Source organism: Galendromus occidentalis, unplaced genomic scaffold (genome assembly GCF_000255335.2).
Source record: "Galendromus occidentalis unplaced genomic scaffold, Mocc_1.1 scf7180000075708, whole genome shotgun sequence".
Lineage (NCBI taxonomy): Eukaryota > Metazoa > Arthropoda > Arachnida > Mesostigmata > Phytoseiidae > Galendromus > Galendromus occidentalis.
The window spans coordinates 34,325-56,026 of NW_003803698.1; the positions used below are offsets into that span (position 1 = coordinate 34,325).

A 21,702-nucleotide genomic window follows, 5' to 3' on the forward strand; every position below is an offset into this window, starting at 1 on the left:
TTTACGCGGGATTCCGACATATGCCCATCCAATTTCGGATCCCCATATGCGATCTGATTGAGGAATGAGCGATTCCCCGATGCTCCCTGGAATTTTGTGGATGTCCATCGACGTTCTGCTAGCTCTGACCATGGGTTTCGAGGATTTTGTCTACTCGACCCCGGAGAGCCCTACTCGATTAGCTAGTCTCGCCTTGACTTGAAGACGTACAATCCAGTGTTATAATTCTTAAACGTGCATGACGAATATATGTACTTGATGTTCGTAGGTATGAGACAAGACTGGGCGCCGAGGCCTTCCCAGCGAGAAACATCATCGAGAAAACACCAAAATCGTTGACTTGAGTCGGCCTTCCTGGTACATGTTTGTTCGGTGACGATAGTGGAGTGGAACAGTTCCTCGATCTTCTCCCCCTTTCATCCCTTGTTGCGTCGAGCATAATCGGTCCTCGATGTCTGCTCTTGGTCTATCTGAGTGATCATGCCCCGATCGTATTGAATAGCTCGCTGCTAACACTCCTGCGAATTCGAGCCCCACGTAGATCCCGAAAGAGACTTGTCTCCTGTATTGAGGGTGCAGTGTAGCATCCAAAGCAACACTCTGAGCTCGCTTCCGGAGGTGCATGTATACTAAACTCAGAAGGCTTCGGGTACTCATCATCAGAAGTCCGACTGAGAAAGTCAAGTCATCTGAACGAGACGCGCAAAATGCGCACATCTTCGTCCAGAAGATGCGCTAGCCTGCCCCCGCGACATCGGCACTTTGTTACGATCGCAATTTTTGTTCCTCTGGCATTTTTCATTCGGCTCGGGAGGATAGAGACGTTTCGAAGCAGGAGAATGATTCCAGAAGCCGACATGGAGATGACTGACCCCCCTGTGCAGGACTCCAGTACTTTCTATAACGCATCCCGGGTGCTTTTGGGCTCCTCACCCCACTTATAGGGGACAAGAGACCAGAAACTTGGCTAGGACTGGGGAACGGCGTGAGGCTCGGGGAGCTGTCGAAGTGTGCCTCATCAGCTCTCCCCGACCTGACATCCCCGCAGTCGATTGTCGTGGATCGATATCGAGGACCACAGGGCCTGCGCCCCGAATCTCGCTCGATATGGGACAGTGCGTACGGAGAATCTGCGCACAAATCGGGACCTCGCGACTATGACCGAAGCGACCAGCGGACTCCCAATCGAGATTCCCGGACATTCCTATGAGCTTTCGAGACTGTGGGATCTGTGTAATCCCTAAGCCGGCCAGCCTCTGGCTGTTCCACTCGCTCTGATACCCTCTCCCTATCACTTTCGCAAGGCATCGGTCACGAGCTGCGGGGCGAAACTCTCGATTTGGTGTGAGGTTGAGCAGAGGCCTGTCCATCCTCACAGAAGCACCGTGCTGCCGCAAACGTCTAGATTGGACGTTTGTCGCGTCTCCGATGTCAATATTGCTGCTGTTGTCACTCGAGTCGTATTCTGTTGAACCCTTGAGGGCTTTTCGAGTAGGCTTGCTAAAGTCGACGTCGCAAGAGCAGATGCTTTCAGTTTTGAGTTGCGGACATGGATACTCCTTCCCTTGGACTTCGGAGTGGATGATTGCGCTCGCTGATCCCTTCGATCTCCCCTCCCCCCTTATATAATGAAGCAGCTACCTCCGTCCGTCAGTACGCTCTACGATGTCGAGGATTTGACGATTCCGACCGATGAGGACCCTCATCGACCGTAATCGCCGACAGTTTGCTTCCGTTTCGACCGCCGTTCTTCGGTAAACTTCGAAAAACCGATATATCGTCCTCTCATTGACTGCGAACGAGATTGGCTTCTGACTCATGATCAGAAGCGAGTTTTTTTTCCCCGGAGAACGATGTCAACACTTTCCCATATCATCTCGCTGTCAGAGTAGGAGTACTGATGAGCTGCTCGTGAAGTTAGTCCTCGCATACGTCATGCCGAAATCGAGAAAGATCTCTCGTGGTAATCAGCGGCGGCGACAGCTAGAAAGCGACAGAATTCTCAGATATAGAGAATATCGCTCAGCCGAAGAAACACAAGCCGCACAAGAAGTTGTTTCTCAACAGCGACGAACTCGAGCTAATCCAACGGCAACACAGATCGCAGAAGTATATTACTCTGAAGTCATGCGCCGAAGTCTCTCACATAGAGATTCCCGTGAATGCCTGTAGATACAGCAATATGAGGATTGGCGCGGAGCGCCCGCACGGCTGGTATACGTATAAACGCTCCTCTGATACAGGACCTCCAGTCGATTTTTTCCTCTTGAGGGTGCCGTCGCGGTCGCCTGACCCAAAAGGCGCCGTGAGGTCTCGTTCCGTGATAGAGAAGAATCCGGGATAATGAGAGCCGAGACTCGCAGCCGATTTCCAGAGTCTTCCAGGAGCAGGCCCGAGCTCCCAGCGCATTGCGCATTTCTCTTAGCGACGACGACGCTTTCCGAAGCAGATGGGCTCAAGGATGAGGGACAGATTCCGCTCGAGGCCGGCGCCCGCTCGCTAAGGTCATCCAGTTGCTCTCTGGCCTTCAGGTGCGATGCCGGATTTGAGCAAAACTGGACCAGATTCCTCCGCGGAAGACGAATTCGAGCCGCTCTTCGCCCGCTCGCGAGCAGTGAGGTATAGAGAGAGTCAAGGACAGACACGGGTCATCCAGACGCCGCTCCAACGTCCGAGCCATGTGGGGCTTCGGGCCGCCGACTGGACCCCGGTCCGCCCCAAAGACGCATCATGACCCGCGATTCGGCGATTCGGAGACCCTCTTCGGAGACCTTCTTCCTCCGTGACTCCTTCTCACCTCAAGGAACGCTCGCCCACGCATTCAATTGAGAGACTCTCCGCCACGAGCGGCCCTGTCTGCCGACCGCTGCAATCTTTCTCCGTGATCGAGGAAGGCGGGCGTCATGTGAACCGCTCTCGCAGGGCCGCCGAGAAGAGCTCCAGCGAGCATTCAAAGTGCTCCACTGACATCAGCCTCCGCGAAGGTAAATACGAGCACAATGACTCCTCCCCCCATCAGCGGTAAGGGCTTGATTCCTCGGTTGGCCCGACCTCGTGCGGTTGAAATATTTTCTGCTGGAGCTCCAGGCTTTATCAATGTACCTAGTTCTCGTATTCCTGTCCCATGGAGGCTCTCGACGGAATATCGATATGATGTCGGGCGGCAAGGTTCAATTCCCATCATCTCAGGAGGCTGTACTTCCACGAGATATACTTCATCAGATTTATTCGATTCGAGCATAAGAACAGGAATCGGGTCGCATGGGAACAGTAATCCTTGCATGCGGTTGACGGGCTATGCTCACTCCCATGCCACGAGCTGAACTGTGAGCTCTGAACCTCGTGGGCACGGTGAACCCGTTGACGCAAGACTATCGTTCTCCTCAGCAGAGGACGCTCGTCCGTGGTCGAGGACGTGATTGTCCGTCTCCCCTTTCGGGTAGAGTCCCATTTTCCCTTATTATATTCCATCCACCATATGCGAGTCAAGACTCATTCCGTCGGTGACAAGCGACAATGCGGATATGAAAAAATATTGGTCGTGTAAGCGGTATTGATTCGGCCTCGAGCCATCATTCGACCTGTTGTTTGTCTTTCCGGCTTTCGCCAGCGATATCCCCAAGCGGCACCCGAGAGTCTGCTCATGGGCATTCCATCCAGCGGCTCGACACGGCGCGTTCAGTGGCATTCGAACAAGAATCTCAGCAACGGCTATCCAATCTCCTCGGTGTCATACAGAATTGAATCCCCGTCCAAGGGGCAGCAGCTTGAAGACTGTGCGAATACATATGTCGGTGGGTCTTTCGCCTCCCTTTCTCTCCTGTATCTGGGGGATTATGTACTGAACTTCAGCACAATCAGTCGGGTTGGTGATGCGGCAAAAAAATTTCAAGTAGTCTGCGTAGATGCGAAATTGAATGCGATCGTGTCGCTAGATGCTTGAGATCGCACTGGCAGTAGGATCGTAGACAGCAGCGGGCCGAGTCGGGAACCTCGAAAAACGCCGGTCGGCGCGCTTGCGGTCAGAGACATATGTAGATGAACCATTTTAGACGCGGAAATGTCGATCGGCAAATAAGAAAACTGGGGGCCTCGAAACTGAGGTCGACTCGACGGCTCTCGATGATAGATTTGAGTCCGATTGGCATCCGGGTTTATTGGAAGCAGCCACAAGACCACTGGCTGATGAACTTCATGCAGCTCTATAAAGTCAGCGCTCGATTCAGTGAGACGTGATTCAGCTGGACACATTCTGTGAACAATCTACTGGAGCCCGCCCGTTCTTCTATGATGCACAGTGTCTTGTTTTTTTCTCATTCAGACTCTCGATTCATAAAATTTCGATGTATATTATCGATACATGATACCCAAGTGTATGCATATCCAACGAAGTCAATACAGAATTCTCCGGCCCGTCGAGTAGGAAGTTGCGGGCAGCATGGAGCGCATATCGGCGTCCTGGTTCTCCGATCTGATCCTGGGGGTGTCACATCACACTCAGATGAATCTCTTGAAGGCGTGTAGATTTCACCTGTCTGCTTCACTTCGGTATTTATTCATCGGAAATACCGACCCCAAAGATCGAAGGCCCCCCTGCGAGATCTACGGTCGTAATTAGCGATGAACGGACGACTGAGCTCGGTCATGATTGAATTCGTACTCCGCGAGAATCGATGGTCTTTCACGCTAGGAAACTCAGAGCTCTGTCTGTGAGGTTTGTCAAGAGAGCCGCGGTCTCAAAGCTCGCGATGCCCTCATCCGCGTCTCGGGAACCGAAAACCCGAGTTCCGTTCCGATTCAGATACGCCAAGTATACAAGGCGGCCGATATTGTTCACCACACTGGCCAACGGGAAAGTTATGACTGCCTTCAAGAAAGGCAACGTGAGTAAAAGAGACGCAACGACGCCAAAGAGCGCCCATGGATTTTCAACGCCGAAGAAATCGAGGCGATGACTGAAGCCTTGTCGTCTTTTCGGTCTTGGGTACTCGATAGCACTCGGGTGACTGAATCTCGTGAGATAAGCCCCCGGGTGATGAAAATTGATCATTTCTGATGCCTGGTGTTCCGGCTCGAATGATTGAGCCGTGTGGTCGAATGAGTACTGCGCTGGATGCTTCTCCTGTCGATGTCGTTGTCGCGGTCGGTGGAAGCTTCCAGAACCTTCTGGAGACGCAAAGCCATTGCGGAAGGAATCGGATTCTCTGCTGATCTTCTGGATTCGCACCTTTATTCGCCTGGCAGTCTTCTTGGAACGTCTCACGTTTGCCATTTGAACGGCAGTCTGGCGCTTCGTCGGAGGACTTGCTGACTTGCTGTTCTTCTTCCACCGTTGATCAATATAGATACTGGAGTTGGAATTCCCGTACACTACATGATGTGCCGATAAGTACGACCCCAGGGCCAGGGCAGAGAGGAAGACACGGGATCCGCACACCATCACTGTCTGAGTCGGAATGAAGAATGGTGGCAGGGCTCGCGCTCTCACTTATAAGCCCCATGAGGGAAAAACGTCAAAGTCTTGAATTCTGCGCGCGGTCGGCCATGCGTCGCATTCATCAAACACTTCCTACTATGCAGCCCCAACCGGATGATGCCCAGATTTTGTTTCGTGTGTTAGAGGCATTTACTGCATCAGCTCCTATGCTACCATCATCACCTGAGAAGAAACGCAATTCACTTCCGAAAACCAGTAGAGCATGTTTCTGATTACGCAGAAGTGCCTCGAGAGCGTTGTCGCGACTTTCGAAAACTGACACAAATATATGTATACTTAATCTAGGATCACATAGATCTATGTAGATCTTAATCTGGCACAAAACTTAATCGAGGATCCCGCCAGGGCGGTCAAATGCGATCTGTATGTCATACTTCGAAGGAGTAGAGATCTCGTGATATGATCTGTTTCGGGACTCTGGCTCGGGCTTTAGGTTGTGGCGGGCTTTCTGCTCGCGCTTGCTCTTTTCGGGGGAAACTTCGTCGATGATCGGGGTCCTTCGGGAGAGTGGCGAACGATTCGTCTCCCCTCTCGAAATAACCGATTTGCTTCGCCATAGGGGAGTATGGTCCCTTCTTCTTCTTGGTCTCTATTTACATCAATTACACAACAATAATAATTCCTGTGATACGCATGAACGACATGCTCCACGGTAACTGATGGATTTTACTGCCCTCTGTGCGATCGCAGATTATTCGGGACAGGCGGAGGCAGTTCTTCGGCAAACCCTGCCGTTATCAGCAGATGGCAAAGTCCCTTCGATGCAAAGCCTCGGACTTAGTAGCCTAGGACTACCTACTCTCGGTTAATGGAGGGCATACGGGGCTCCCTCTCCCCATTCAGATAGGCTAGGGGATCAATTATTCGAGTGTTCCCCTGCAGAACGTGAAGATAGTCATTTCTTGGTTATAGCGGGCACAATGAAGGAGAAAAAACATTGTACGCGGAATTCATACCGAAAATCTCGGAGACCGAGGTGAGGTGGAGAAGTAAATGTATTCACCGTGTGGGCGCTGAAAGCTCGCGCATCCCCTTTGGCCGAGTGAGCCTTGACTCATGATCTCGCCCGCCGAGGGACTCCGCACTGGAATAAGGGAGGGAGAGAGAATCATCATTTACTGCCTTATCGCTTAATATGGAAAACCTCCATTCCCAAACAGCAATAGAACGGATGACCTGTCTTTTAATCACTCTCCGAAACCGTGAATTGAAGAAAGCTGTCGTCTCGATAGATCCAGCCGGTTCGTCAGGATCCATTGTCAGATTTCGCAGTATTGAATGAGGGAGATGAGTTGTCACTTTCAAGTACGCCATGGATCTCTCAGAGTCTACTGATTGCTCGCGATGCTAATAGACATCCTCTTGTAAAAGAGATAGACTGATCCCACGACGAGAACTTCGAAGAGCGGATATTTAGGGGCGTTCTAGGCAACTGTCTATCTATCTTCTCTGTTATCGCTAAGAGAAACTAATGACTCGGGTAGAATTGTCCCAGCAAGCGCAGTGTAAACTCGATCACGTGTTAGCGGCCACCGAAACATTCAAGGTATGTGCCATCGCGACCTTGAATTGAGACAGAGAACACCCTCATTCGTTTAGTTACCCCCTTCGAGGCGTTGATCATGATCAGCGGACCAGTTTAAAGCCGGTGATGCGTTCCAGACGAGGAAGAAGCCTCGGAAGGGAGTCAGGTGATTCCATTGACTCCATTTGACGCCCCCTCCGCATCACTGTGAGCGATGATCGATAGGCAGTGTATGGACCAAATTAGTACACCTAAGTCATGCGGATGTGTTGGCATCCCTGAATTAACCACTTTCCGAAGGAACCTGAGATTCCCGGTGAATAGAGAGCGAATGGGCGGAACAGGCGTCAGACCGGAATCACAGCGTTGGTTTGTAAAAAAACGCCCTTGGAAAGATAGAGAGCGGGAACGCTTATCCTCTATAGCCGTTTATCCAGCCGATTGTCCGTTCGACTTTCGATCCCCTGGTTTTAGAGGAGAGGATCGGCGCTCATTGCGAGCATTCCGTTAATCTACCAATTCCTCATTTTAATTGTGGTCGGCGCCTCCTACATAAAGCAGCTCGAAGGAACCTGCTTGCGGCAAAGCCTCACTCCGCTGCGCATTCCGCTTCCACACGAAGTTTCGCCTTCCTGTGCCGCTAATAATTCGGTGAATCCAAATCGAGATTCTCTCTGCGCGTCAGGGTGCCCACGGAAGACCAACCGGCTCTGTTCAGTGATTCTGTTCCGTTCCAGAGATGCTTTTACACGTGCCATAACATGAATACTGTAAATGCATCATCTGGAGTGTTACTTTTTCACATCATCCACGTAGACGCGCTGAAAGCTCGTAGAGTAAGATCGATTTCGTTTCTCCTCAATACAACTTGTATTCTCGAGTACTGTCTACTTTCCGGTCTACACAGCTCAGAATTGATTGGCGCAATTCCCGAATTGCTGCAGCCCACCTGTATACATACATATGGCATATTCCTGATTATTAATGCTCCGAAGATCTTGATCAGGTTCTGGGATTCACGCCTCGCATCGCTCGCATAGTCCTCTACTTCACCAACTTCTGGCCGAGAATGCGTCGGCTCTCGTAAGGGAACATTCAAGCGAGAGGTCTCCTCTTCTAGGGTAGAGATAGCCAGATGTCGATCTTTAGATGGGAAGCTGAGGATCAGACGAGGGCTCGAGGATATCCGATCTCCAAGGCGATTTCGAAATGTTGATTATGCGGAAGACGACTCGATCGATAGCCAAATGGGTTTCAGCTGCCGCCATAGGGGCGGGGAAATCTCCGTTGTCTGCACTGTTCGCCGATGTTCGGAAGATCGATTCGACTTAGGATTTCCCAAGCCTTCTATCGCCTCAACACTCAACACTCGTGTTCCGGATCGCACTCCGCAATCGCACGAGTTTGCCCGCAAGTCATGCTCGGCACCATGGAACCTCGTTCGCCGGGGAATATGCGGCCTCGACCATTGGCTCAGATGTACCATATGCCACTCGGAAGTCTTGCGAAAATTCAGGCACGGATATAGAGAGCTCTCGAGAGCCTGTCGCACGTTCGAGGACGGAACCGGTCACTAGCTGTCTGTTCTTTTAATCTCACCCACCGGTCATCCTTGCGAGGCGTTCCCTGCCGCTAGAACACTCCGCTGCAGCGTCTCGGGACGGCAATATGTCGGAAGGCTGTTCCCCCTACCATGACACGGAGTGGAGTGGTTATCGATGTCATATCAAGATAGCTCACAGAATGACAATGCTTTGTCATCAATTGCTCCCAACCGTCCAGTCAAGGCGATGGGTTATTCCGGCTGTCACGGACTCGAGTATAAGAACATCCTCCAGGCGGCTATAACTGTGGAGGAGTCAGCCGTGGTCAGCTCTCCTTTTAGCCATGCTAGTGTTTCAAGCGAATCTTTCGGTTTCGGGATGAGTCCCGGCAGTCGGATCCTTCCGGTCTTTGTACGACAACTCATCCCCGGATTTCGATCCGATGGGATTATGCGTATGACTCATCTGAGAATTGGAACATCATCCCTCGGTTCGAAGCTCTCCTCTCAAAGAATATCTCGGTGAATGTCTCGGTCGCGAGGGGCGGCACGAATACCGTGGAGTTTCTTGAGCGGCAATTCTGATCCACACGTCCCCCGAAGCCGAGGCTCGCAAGGAAAAGAGCGCGAGCAAATCATCTGTCCGGAACCAGGGCACGGATGAAATCTCATTACGCCACGCTTAGACGGACGCAGACCACGGCTGTAAAAAACGGCTTCCAATCTGGCGGAGGGGGCAAGATCAAGTACCCAATCAACGTATTCTCTCTAATAGTGGGTTACCCCCGGCTCTAACTCTGATACCCCGACAAATCTGTCAGGAGTGTGCTCGCGCAACAATCCGTCGGTCATCCCTGTGCTAGATGACGGAACTTTGGAATGCGAGCTGAGCGGTTGCGCTCCCTCTCTCAAAGACGATTCGCCGGTGCATCTAAGTCGGAGTTCGAGGTGCCCCGCTGTTGGAGAGAAAACGGTATCCTAGGAGAAAACTCAGAGATGAAAGACACTCGTCCCCTCTTTTCGGGGGAACGAAGTGGCCTCGGAGACAGCATGGATCGTCAGATATACCGTCCGGGAATCCCCGTCCTCCCTCACCGTACTCCACATCATTCAAATGTGGCGGCACACTCGAGGTCCGAAAACGGCTTTGCAGTGAGCAGAGATGTATCTTCGATAGAACTGATACTTGAAACCGGACCCTTGCAGACTTTGGCGGAGACTCCGGAGAGCACGGACAGACTTTGAAGTCGGATATGAGGTTCATGGCCGTGTCAGAGATGTCCCCGCATCCAGTTGCCGCGCCTGAAGGCTCGAGTCGAAGTGAACGGCCGCTTCAGGCACAATAAATCGAAGCCCGCCCCCGACGAAATCTAGAATGAAGGAGAATGAAAAAGCCAGTTTTCTCCTCACCAGAGCATCAGGCAGTGTGGTTCTCGGGATCTTGGGAGCGAATCAAGCGGGGGTCGCGGGAGTCCGTCTCCCCTTAGCCCACAAGGTTCATCCGCTACGTGGGTCCCGAAGTGGGGCCTTTTGCTCTCTTAATTTCTCCTCGATATTGTGGGCAACTATACGATGCTCCGAAACGCTGGCTGCGATGGTCAAAGGATTTCTGTTAGGAACAATGGTTCCTTATCGAGAAACGTCGAGAATGCTTTGCGCCTGTCGCTTTCTCGAAAGGAGCAGTGTAGCGGTGTGACAATAGCGCATAACAAGACTTGGAGCAATCAGTCAAGTGAATGAACAATGATCAGTCGATCTCCCTTGGCACGGATTCGCTTTAGAGGAACAGAGATGATTATTGCGCTTCAAATGCCGGGGACTCTCTCTCAATCTCGATGATCATCCGAAAGCTGGAGGACTGCATGGAATCACGAATAGTCTTCTCGGTTCTACAGTGAGCGAATCGAGACAACGCCAGAATGGACATGAAGAAGAACAGAGAAGCAATTGATGGTATGGAGCGAACGGAGGATCTCGAGCACGCGGAGGGCGACCCCAATGATTATCGTTGCGGAGTGTTTTCATGGAGGCCTGGATATTTGCAACAGTTCGCGCGACCGATATACTTCACGCTCGTGTACATGCTCTATGGAATCTTCCAGGTTTGTCTCTCGAAACTCGACATGACTCAAATCGTTGCATCGCGGTGTTCCGGATAACAAGGTGCTATACCCCACAGGGCGCGATGAAAACCGGGCTCAACTCCTCTATGACAACCATAGAACGTAAATTCGGAATGTCGGGGAAGCAGATATCAGTGGTAATGATCATGGACAACATTACTGGCACCTTGGCGAGTTTGATCGTGGGATATTATGCTACGAAGGTCAGCCCAATATTTGGTTGTCTGCAGTTGATCGAACATGAGCGAATATTGAGTGACGGTGATTCTTGATGGATAGCTGCCACTTATACACCTCCGCTCATCAGATTTCTCGGCCGAAAATTTTGGTGTTCGGAGTGTGGATGTCGATTCTCGGCTGCATCTTCTTCGTGCTGCCGCATGTCATCTACGGTGGACTTGGTGTTAATACGTAAGTAGCTGTCATGTAGAGCCTAAGCATGTCGATGGGAGGGGGAATTCGGAACCTTTCAAACGTGGCCCGGAGCTCCTAGGTGGCCAGCCCGACGCAGCGTTTGTTCGAGGGAAATTCTTAATCTGTTACGCTTTTCTGTCGCTTTCCGACCAGCCGCCGAGACAACAGACAACGAACCACGCTCACTGCTCCGTTCAGGTGTTCACTATCTTCATCATTGAGGGCCATGTCGGTCATATGAGCCCTCAGTTTAGAAGACTGATTCAGAATCAGAAGCGTGCGGAGAGGAATGGCGAGATGGATAGGCCCGCCTCCGGTGGCCATTCCTAGGAACTGACTTCGACTTCGAGGGGATTCGGCTCTGAGAGATTCTCTCCCGCCGACGAATCTCGCGGGATGCCTAGCTCATACCCTTACGCATATTCTATTCTGAACTCAGATGGATCTGCCCAGAACCCCGTGAATAAGAAAACGGAGGAAAGAATGAGAAATGGAAGAAGGAACTTGTTCGGGTACTTCCGCGGATATTCCATTGGGCGGCATCGTTGCGGCTCCCCAAACTTGAAGCCTTATACAATCAAGGAGTTCCGATCCCCGCCCAGCTACATCTTCCAATCCAAGATGATTATGTTTCGACCGATTCTCGCGCGAGGTCTAGAACAGGAGGGCTGGGATTTTCGAGCCATCAATTTGAGCCGACTGAAGAGCTTACCCTAGGTCGGAGTCCATAGGCATCGTCTATGATGCTGGGAGTTGATGGAAGGGTTCCACGGCCCGATCATTCGAACCCTCGAGTCACGCGTCCTTCTGTCGAGCTCCATATTTTGATATCCTATCCGCCTAATATCAGCTCGGAGCTCATTCTTAACCGACTCATGTTCCAGAAATCTGCTCAAAACGTCCACCGCACGTGTCAACAAAGGACATTTCACGGAGTTCTGCAATCAAGCAAAGGAGCAGAACTTGAACGATTCCTTCGTCTTGAATGCCCCTCCTGCTTTGGGAGAGACGCGGTCGGTCGCGCTTCCAGTGCAAATTCTACTTTCCATTGGGAATATGGTTAATGGAATCGGTGGCACTGCTTTCTACATCGCTGGAGTAACTTACACGGACGACAATGTCAAGAAGAAAAATTCACCCATCTACTTTGGTAAAGCTCGATGGCGCGCTCTCGCCTTAAGCTTCAAGCTCGCCGTCGACAAACAACTCTTCGCGTCACGTTCCCGTCATGTTTCCAGGCGTGATAATGTCCCTCAGGATGATCGGACCGCTTCTGGGCGTTATAATCAACTCATACTTTTTGACTTTGAATGAACACCCCTTCAGTGAGTCTCTCGGCCTGAGTCAATGAATCGAGGGGGATCTCTCTGGAATGAGGTCTCACTGATCATTCAGAAATCCTACGAGTAAATATTCAATGAGATGCTCCAGAGGTTGTCGCATGTTCCCCAATGTTAGTGAGTATTCCCTCGAATTTCAGGTCCACCATCAGGAATGAGCAGTCGCGACCCTCGTTGGATCGGAGCGTGGTGGTTGCCCTTCGCCGGCTGGGGTGTCTTGATGACTCTCGTTTCCTTACCGCTTCTCTTGTTCCCGAGGAACATCCGTCGAGCCCCCGATCAAGTCAGACGCCCCGCGCGAATTCCCGGCACGACGGTGAAACCCCTTCCAAGATCTCTCCGGGATAAGATCGTAGACGATATCAAGGTATTTCCTCTTGCAAGGCCTGGAGGAATCCATGGTCGAATCGCTCTCCGGAAACGCCGAGCTTTGCTTGACGCCTCCTGGGTAATAATCCATAGAATCTTGATCAGGATTTCGGCAGAGGCCTGAAACGCCTTTCCAAGAACAAGATCTACATGTGGAAGTGCATCGGCCTTGTCTTCATCATGAATGGACTCGGGGGCCAGGTTATGAACTTGCCGAAATACATAGAGACGCAGTACCGAGTTTCAGCTGCGAAAGCCAGTCTCTTGACCGGTGAGTCTTTCCGTACGTAATCGAATTTATGAGCAATCAGGAGTCGCTCATATCGATCGCGGAACTGCCCCTATCGACAAAGAGTGGTAAAAAATTCCTCTCCCTAGGATCAACGAAGGTTCTAGCCATGATTCTAGCGATGATATTGGGTGGTTTCGCGATGCGAATTTTCAGACCATCAGCTCGCGCTATCTGCTTATGGGCGGTCGCGTTCGATATCGTGAACATTGCGACGATCATAACGGCCATATATCTGCCGTGTGACAATTGGAAACTCGGTGGGACGTCGTATATGGCGGACGGAAGGTTAGTCAAAGATTTGTCCCCGATGAATTAAGCATGGACGAGAGTCAACTGGGAAAATTTGGGCCTGCTGGACCTTGGGGCCAGCGCTGCATTCGCTGAGTCAAAAGTCTGGAGGATCTCCGGAAGACTGTATCGACGGCCTTCTCTCCACGATCCGACCACGAAGCTCTCCTCAATTTCTCCCTCATTCCCTTGAACGTCCTGCGGAGAGTTCCCGATTCGCTCCCGATGAAATCCGTGGTTATACAGTCAGGAGCTATGGGGAGGAATAGAAACTTGTGAACGGGTTCAAGCACTTCTTTTCCGAGCCCGTGTCGCGAAGAAACAGGAGCGGCCTGTTGGATAGGCCCAACTGCTCTGACACGAAAAATGCGGGGAGTTCATCGACCACGTCCCCAATGCGTTTGTCCACTCCCGACTGAGCAGCAAAATGCGAATTTCCGAGATTGGAAGGAGAAAATATCCGTGTACATCGAATGCTGAAGTGCTCATGTTCCAACCTTTTTGCGATCTCAAGATCCGAATCAGAGGCGTTTTTTTTTCGATTGGTATGGATTTCATCGGGAGCGAAATTTTCCACCATGAAAGTCTCGTGAGAATAGAGAGGAATTGAAGCTACGTCGACTTCTTTGGGAATTCGGTCGGCGACCAAACCAAGACTTCTGACATTAAAAATGTGTGCCTCAAAAAGATCTACACAACGCCGTGGACTTGTTCGGACTTCTTCGAGCGCAGACCGAACTATGGGAATCGCGACACACGCGAAAACAGTCCCTGCTCTTATGTTAGCGTAGACCCCTCTCACGTGTTCGGACATGGGCACACGGATATAACCGTGCTCTGTAGTCAGCTCAACACTTTTCATTACAGCCTGTCATTAACTTCTCAATGCAACGAAATCTGTGGCTGCTCGAATAAGTTCCAACCCTTCTGCGACCGGGCAATGGACCAATCATATTTCTCTCCCTGCCACGGAGGATGTTTCGGCTCAAATGTTAGTATTGTCAATGTTTTTCTCATGTGGACGATGCTATTCATATTGAGGATACAAAGTATATGGCATGCGTGCCCGTCGCGGCACTCGTTTGGGCTACGGGTGGGTACCGGTTCCGGGTTAGACCGCTGTCCTCAGGACGACGGAGCCACGTGCGTGCCTCTCAGTCCGGGTCCGGGAGGAGACCCGTAGATCCGTGAATCCACAACCTATGACCGAAAATACAAGGCAACCAATGAAATTTCAGCTGACCAGCATGGATTGCCAATGTCTCGACCCACCGAGTGGTAGTGAATCGTACACAATCACCGACGCTGCTAGATATGTCGGTGGGTTTTGTCGGAACGATTGCAGTAACCTGGCCGTTTTCATAATCATAACAACCGCCGCGAAGTTTCTGTGCACTCTACCGAGAGTGGGGAGCATGCTCGTCAGTTTGAGGTGAGTCCTCATTGGGGAATCGAGGAGCGGCTCTCATGAAGAATTTCCCGCTTATCTTTGCGATTGATACCCCATCTGGAGGGAAGTACCGTAGAGGACATTCCTCGAACGGGGATTTCTGCATTTCCCCGGACCACTGATTTCTGCATGAATCCCATAAATAGTGAGACTCCATCTTGAATTTGGACGAATCCTGGATCATTACAGATGTGTGGATCCCGCTGACAAAGCGCTCGCTATGGGCTTCACAGGTTTCGTCCTAAACATCTTCGGTGAGTATCTCAAGCTTTCTCAGGATGTTCAGAGAAGAGACAGTCTGCTTCCAAGCGCAGCTTTTAGCTAGAGAGCTTCCTTCCGTTTGGCCATGGAGAATGGATGGCAAGACTTCCGGGAAACCTAACATCCTGCAGGAATTGCATAGTCAGATCCGCGGAAAGAATGTTTTCTCCCGCACTAATCCCTCAAACCAGCCGCTTGCCTTAGACTGATTTCTGAGTAGGAGCGTCCCCCGCGGACACGGCTGCCCCGAATGGGAGCTGCTTGCATGGACATAAAAACGCCTCTCGAACGCGCTGATGATGGTTGCGGTGACGAGCTGTTTCGGACATATCCTAAAATACCATCAAATTTTTGCAGCCTTTATCCCATATCCATTAGTGTACGGCACACTATTCGACTCTGTGTGTCTCTTATGGGGATCGCGCGGGAATTGTTTGTACTCTGATAACGACCTCCTCAGAATCCGTTTCTTCGGCGTCACTTGCATCTTTTACTCTATCGGCACCGTGTGCCTTTGTTTCATGGCCTATTACGCCGCAGACATGGGAGATATGTACTCTGATGTAGCACCATCGGGATCTGATAACAGCGAAGAGACGAGAGCTCGCGCGAAAGAGGACGAAGCCATGTTGCCTTCACATGGACCTCGAGTTAACTGAAGGTTCGAGCTCTAATCAATAAACCACCGTGTGCCGGAGAATGTTCGAGGATGCATAGATGAAATTGATTACCGTGTCTGAGTATTCGCGAAGTCGAGGCTATCACCGCCAGTAGCCGGAAACCCGATGAAAGGCTCACGGGTTTCCTTTTCACAACCACACTTGTCGAAGGCCTCGCCCTCTGAGATTCGGCAGCGTGGTCACGTTCCATAATGAAGAGGAGACCCTTGTAAGACTCTCTGGAATGTTCTGGATGGGAGTAGATCTGTACTAGATTCGATGCTTGGAATCAAACTTGCTAAGTCCGTTCGATCTCAGGAGCTCTGCCTTACCCACTCATCTACGGGGCGCTGTTCGACTCAACTTGTCTCGTGTGGGGTGGTCGAGGCGGTAAACACGGTACGTTCCTTTGTTTCCTAGACCATAACTGGACCTCCCCGATCGCTCCGACGTGAGGGATATCCTCGATCGGTCACCGCGATTGTTTGTCCTTGACTAGAAATTCATTCGGAATGGGCTCCTGGCCTGATGGGTTCCATTGCCCATTACATAATATGATGAGCCCCTCTAAGTACAGCATTTTCCGCAGGAAACTGTTGGTACTACGACAATGATCTGTTACGACAGCGTTTCCTGGGTTTGACTGTTTTCTTCTACGGTTTGGCGGTCGGCTGTTATATCATGATGAGCTACTACGCCAAAGACGTCAAAAACTTGTACGAGGAAGAAAAAGTCGAAGTCAAAAAAGATGTCAACCCGTATCCGGAAACAGAGCTCATGGCCCCGAAACAGAACAGGCCTTGAAATAATTTTCAGGAATCGTTCTTGAATTTCCTTCATCTATAGGGGGACCACGGTTCCTCTGCAGATGATATTCGCGATTGTGATACCTTCGCCTTGTAAATTTTCTAAAAGCGAAACAAAAGGCCATCAGACGTCATAGGCTTGCTTCATGCATCAGATTCTGTTATTCTTTCGAGTCACCCATCACCACAGTGGAAACTCTCACGGGGAGCTTGGTGGGAGCGGCGAAACCTGTTCGTTGTGATGAATGCTCGGGGTAATGAATGTAGTACGAAATCAATTCGCATTTTAATTCAAAATACTCCTGTCCAACATCATCTCCATGGCAATGGAGCTGTAGGAAATGGGGAAGAGTGAGCCGTACTGGAAATTTCTGAACGGGAAAAGGAACGTGAACAGGAACAGGGAAAGGAACGGGGAGGAGGAGTGGGACAAGGAACGGGTCGGGCGGGGAATGGGACGATGAAAAGGAGCGTTAGTGGAACAGGATAACGAGCGGAAAATGATTTTTTGTGATGAATCTTCATATCAATAGTCTCAGACGAACGCCGGGGAGAACGGAAGAAAGGACGAGGTAAGAACCAGGAGAAACGAAGGGCGAAGGGATGGCAGAGGCTATGGGAAGCCATCCGTGAAATTCATGGGAAATTCGACAATCTATACGCGTGCGATCAATATTTCCTTCATTCTGCGCCTCACTGACTTAACTCAATCTCTTCTATGCGACAACACCGCGCCACCGGGCCCGACTATTAGAAATTTTTAGCGCCAGCCATGCCTGTCGCGCGTTGCTGAGAGCCTCCCCGTTTTAGCGTAGGACTCCGTTCTAGGGTTCGGCACGGAAAATTTACGTTTCTACCGTTTTCTCAGGAACGAGACGTCAAAAGCGTGAAAGTGTGATGATTGAAAAGATTCAGCGTGACTTTTTCCGTTCGAGAGGCATTCAAATTTTCTGGCAGAGTGCGTCTGTTTATAGTAAACATTGTATCCCGCCATATTCCGCACTTCGACCATTTTCAGCAAGACCAGACGAGGAAGTAACGAAGTTTACTCGAGCTCTGAATTCGGAGATTAAAAAAACGAAGTTCACTCAATATTGGGCGCAGCCTCCAAGAATTTCATTTCGTAGACTCAACGGTGTCGTTATGTCGACTCTACGTAGACGATGCGGTATGTACCTGACCCCTGAGTTCGCCGCGGGAAGTTTGCTGTTCTCGCTGATATTCCGACTAGCCGGTCGGCATATGCATCGGCATGAGATCCAGTGACTCCACGTTGCTGGAACAGCCATAGAACTCAGTGATGCTCGCTCCAAAGTTTACAATATGTCCACTGCTGGAAGTGGAAAGGAATTTCATCCACCCTTGGCTTCAAATCAAGCCTACATGATAACTTGTGATATTGACGTTGATGACAGTATTGTCTACGGGGGTATTGCAAATTGCAACACTGAAATATGTGGATTTTCTGAATAGTGATAATGAGATCAATGAGAATGCTGATGCGAAACCATATTGTCTCTGGCTAGATTTCACGGACAATGCTCGTATCGGAAACCTAACCCGAACAAAATACAGACACGCTACAATGTCTCGAGTCTCGAGTAGAACTGGATGCTGACTGGATCCCTCTCTTTAGAAAGAAAATAATCTTCGCCCTCCCTAAGGAATCTCAATTCAGATGCAACAGGTCTAATTTCCCCCATAGTTTAGCTGGAGCAATCACCACACACAAATCTCAAGGAGCGACATTTAGGAGGGTAGTCTTCAACTACCATAAGAGTTTCCAACAGCAGTTGGTTTATGTAGCTTCATTATATACCGAGTCACTAGGTTAGATGGATTATATATAAGGAACACGACAGAAGACTTTACCTTTTACCATGCTCATGGCACGACGATAAGGGCTCATTCTAAGGATCTCGAGACGGATCAATTACTAATGAATCATTATGAAACAGTTACGTTCATTGAAAAAAAAGAGATTATATATCGAATCGGGATCCCATGATCCTTGTGGAGATTTCAATCCCCCTATATAATAATCCCCCTTCCCCCTATATAATAAAAGCGCAATGTCTGCCTGACACCGGACCACTTTTTAGAGCTCTCCACCTCCGAACAGACCCCTTCTCCCGATCGATGCGCAATCACTCCAGTGAGGTCGAGATATACTTTTCTAACTGCTTGACCGCATGTTCTCCGTGAAATGTACGTTTTTCTCCAGTAATCGTTATTTTTCACAAAATGCAAAGCCGCTTCTTTGATGCCATCAGTACTCATCAGGTCACCTTTCTGACGGTTCTACGGGCACGAGACCACAGTCTACATTGAACTAGCTCTGCAATCGGAACCTGTATCAAGGAAGGAGCCTCTACTCCATTCGTTTCAGCGCTCAGCGAGCGTGTCGAGCGGCGTATCCCGGGGGCACGTTCCGAGGGGCTGCGGCTCTGAGAAGAGATGCCCGGAATGCCGTGAGGTGCCCATCATCCCGTGAAAATAAAAAAAACTCGTCCGCTTCGTTCGGAAGCGTAACCCCGCGCTAAGAAAGTACGCCGCAACGTTGGCCGGTCCCGTCAGGCTCCGGCTCTCTGCGCTTGGATTTGGAACCATGCCCGGTTATGAAGCGCAGTCAGACCTTTTCCCACTTCGAGACTTGAAAAATAATCTTCACGAGAATGAGCTCCTCCCAACACCCCTTATTCACGATAATTATGTAGTCCAGACTCAAAGAGGAACAAGATGTCTATTGCTTGCATACCCTTCCCCTTGGACAACGAAAAGCAACACTTGATTTTCTTAAGGCTGTGGGGGCGCGAAGCGGCCTCACGGCTATTATTATGATATAAAATCTGAGACCAAAAAAATGTCTTCATCAAAATTTCTCGATTCCGAATACGTGTTTCAGTTGAAGACACCTTCGCCAATTTCACAACAAGAGGTCAAACGTTTGGATTTGATCGTCACCCGAGATTGTCCAATTTTGGGAAGCTTCACCAACATAAGCTACTTCAATTATTACAAGCCAATCTTCTACGGAGTTCATGAACCATAATCAAGAAGCTTCCAACCTGAAACCCCTGGTGGTCGTGTGTTCCATGCGATGAATAAGCTCTACCTTCGCGCTTGGATTCACAAGAGCTTACAGGGAGCTTATCGGGGATTCCCCCGTCATGCGATAGTATCTCCCGACGATAAATCTCGATGAAAGTCGTCGTAGCCGGAGTAGGCTATAGATTCCCAGAGCGCATGTCGAATAAAAACGGGATAACGGATTACAGAAAACAAGAGAAAGGAAACAAGTTGGAAAGTGGAAGAGAAACGGAATACCGGATGAAACGACGGAGACTGGACGGTGAGCGGGAAAACGCGAATTGAATCATTAGGAGAGAAGTAAATACCAATGAAGAACATAACGACAGCGAGGGACAACATCGCAAGGGCGCTTATTGCAACGCACCCATAGCAAGCGCCGAAAGCCGCTGGTTGGCAAACGACGGCGCTGCGCTGTTTGTATATTCACAAACTGACTGAGCGGCGTCGAATATGTCTCAGGATATGAGATCATGTGATTCGTCATCCCCACCATTGCTGTGGGGACTCGGCCCGCGGATAGCCGAGCTCCAGGGAACGGAGGACCCAACCAACGCCGACGGGCGAATTCCCTCGCTATGCCGAGAACAGCGCCTTTTGATTTCTCAAAAATGAGTTGAAATCGTCATTGAGCTCGTATGAGCATCCGGAGACGAAGAGCCTTTGCAAAGAACCCGTTCGCTTAGCAGAGTCGGGGCATGAGCGCTCCGCGACTGCATGACCAGTACGGAAAGTGATTCGGAGTCTTGGACCTTCTTTGTACCTGCGATAGTATACATGCATGTCTGTTCCACGCTCGGCGGATGTCCCTTTTGCTGCGTCTAGCACGAACAGAGCTTGGCTATTGCTTCACGTACGGGCCTCTTCTCCTCCGATGCTCAGGAGCTTTACAGCCGGGATCAACGGTCACTCATCAGAGAGGAGATCCGATAACAAAGTTTCAGAGCTTCTGGTATCTCAGACGATAAGAAAGAATTCGCCGGTAAAGAACATCTCGCGATTTTGGGGAAGGATCGTGAACACTGGGGATACATGGGTCCACGGGATCTCAAGTTTGAATATTCCAGCTCGAATCCTCATCTCGCACCGTTTCGGGCATCCTTGAAGTCCAATGATTTAACATTAATCCGTGCTATGTGAACGAGAACGCATCCATGCCAACAAGTATTCCACTCTGGCTTATCTCATTATGCGGACTCGGTGGGAGTGGGAAGCACTAAGCTCTCCATTCCTAAACTCTGAACCGAAGTCCTATGATTCTGTAGAACTTCACACGGAGAGACGACAACACTGACATTGTGATTTTTGGATCTAGAATAGATGAGACTGGAATGTATTCAACAATAGCGATCCTGCGAATCCCTTGACCTCGCCAGAGCATCTGACGGGTGTGTGCTACAGTCCTAGTCGAGGCGATTCCAGGGACCGCGAAATTCGTCACTCGATCCAGATCGAAATTCGTCTGCGCCTCCCGTCACTTCCACCGAGAGTGGTTCTGATGCTCAGACACTCACCTCCCATGCTCTTCCGCGATACACTGTGTCAGCTATGTTGCTCCTCTGAATGGATCGCGTCGGGAGCTCCTTCGGAGTTATGCGAAATCGAAATGGAGACACCAAGATCGAGGAAACACATCTACCCATTCATCTGGGGTTGTAGAACGAACATACACTGCATCCGGAACTCCGCAGCCCCGTGTCCGGGAGTAGCTAAGACGGTAATTCAAGGATCAAGCCTCCACCCTGTCCATCTGTCCTATACGAAGAATAGTATTGCTTCTAGAGAGCTGCGGATTCTCCACCTTCTCGAGCATCCGGTGTCATGTCGAGCGAAGAATCGGCAGACTGCGAGGCTGGGCTTCTATTGGGAATACATGCGCATCGGGTTCCGGAAAATCTGATCCTCATTCCGCTTCTCTGATATCCGTTCGGTTTCGTGGATATGCTTCTGTGAAGTGCCCCCTTCGAGCCCAGGTATTGTGGTTCCGATGCTCGGCCTAAACGTGGTTGTACGAGAGTACCAGCACCGTACACAGGCGGCCTCCT

At 50.4% G+C, this 21,702-nt stretch overlaps 1 protein-coding gene across 1 annotated transcript; it reads left to right on the top strand.

The window, feature by feature from the left end:
- The first annotated feature begins 10,440 nt into the window (after positions 1-10,440).
- LOC100908815 (solute carrier organic anion transporter family member 1A1) lies at positions 10,441-16,718 on the top strand. Its single transcript, XM_003737939.2, has 13 exons — positions 10,441-10,667; positions 10,745-10,891; positions 10,996-11,099; positions 11,987-12,252; positions 12,341-12,427; positions 12,583-12,809; positions 12,917-13,082; positions 13,190-13,388; positions 14,259-14,382; positions 14,630-14,823; positions 15,031-15,095; positions 16,080-16,160; positions 16,351-16,718. The coding sequence occupies exons 1-13, from the start codon at positions 10,485-10,487 to the stop codon at positions 16,563-16,565; spliced, it is 2,058 nt and encodes a 685-aa protein (XP_003737987.1). The 5' UTR covers positions 10,441-10,484; the 3' UTR covers positions 16,566-16,718.
- Positions 16,719-21,702: the final 4,984 nt, after the last annotated feature.

What these genes read in the sequence shown, in the direction of transcription:
- LOC100908815 (XM_003737939.2), top strand. Translation starts at nt 10,485, where the DNA reads ATGGACATGAAGAAGAACAGAGAAGCAATTGATGGTATGGAGCGAACG. An exon ending in TGGGATATTATGCTACGAAG is followed by an intron (nt 10,892 to 10,995) that starts GTCAGCCCAATA and finishes TCCGCTCATCAG; the next exon opens with ATTTCTCGGCCGAAAATTTT. An exon ending in TTTCGTCCTAAACATCTTCG is followed by an intron (nt 15,096 to 16,079) that starts GTGAGTATCTCA and finishes GTTCGATCTCAG; the next exon opens with GAGCTCTGCCTTACCCACTC.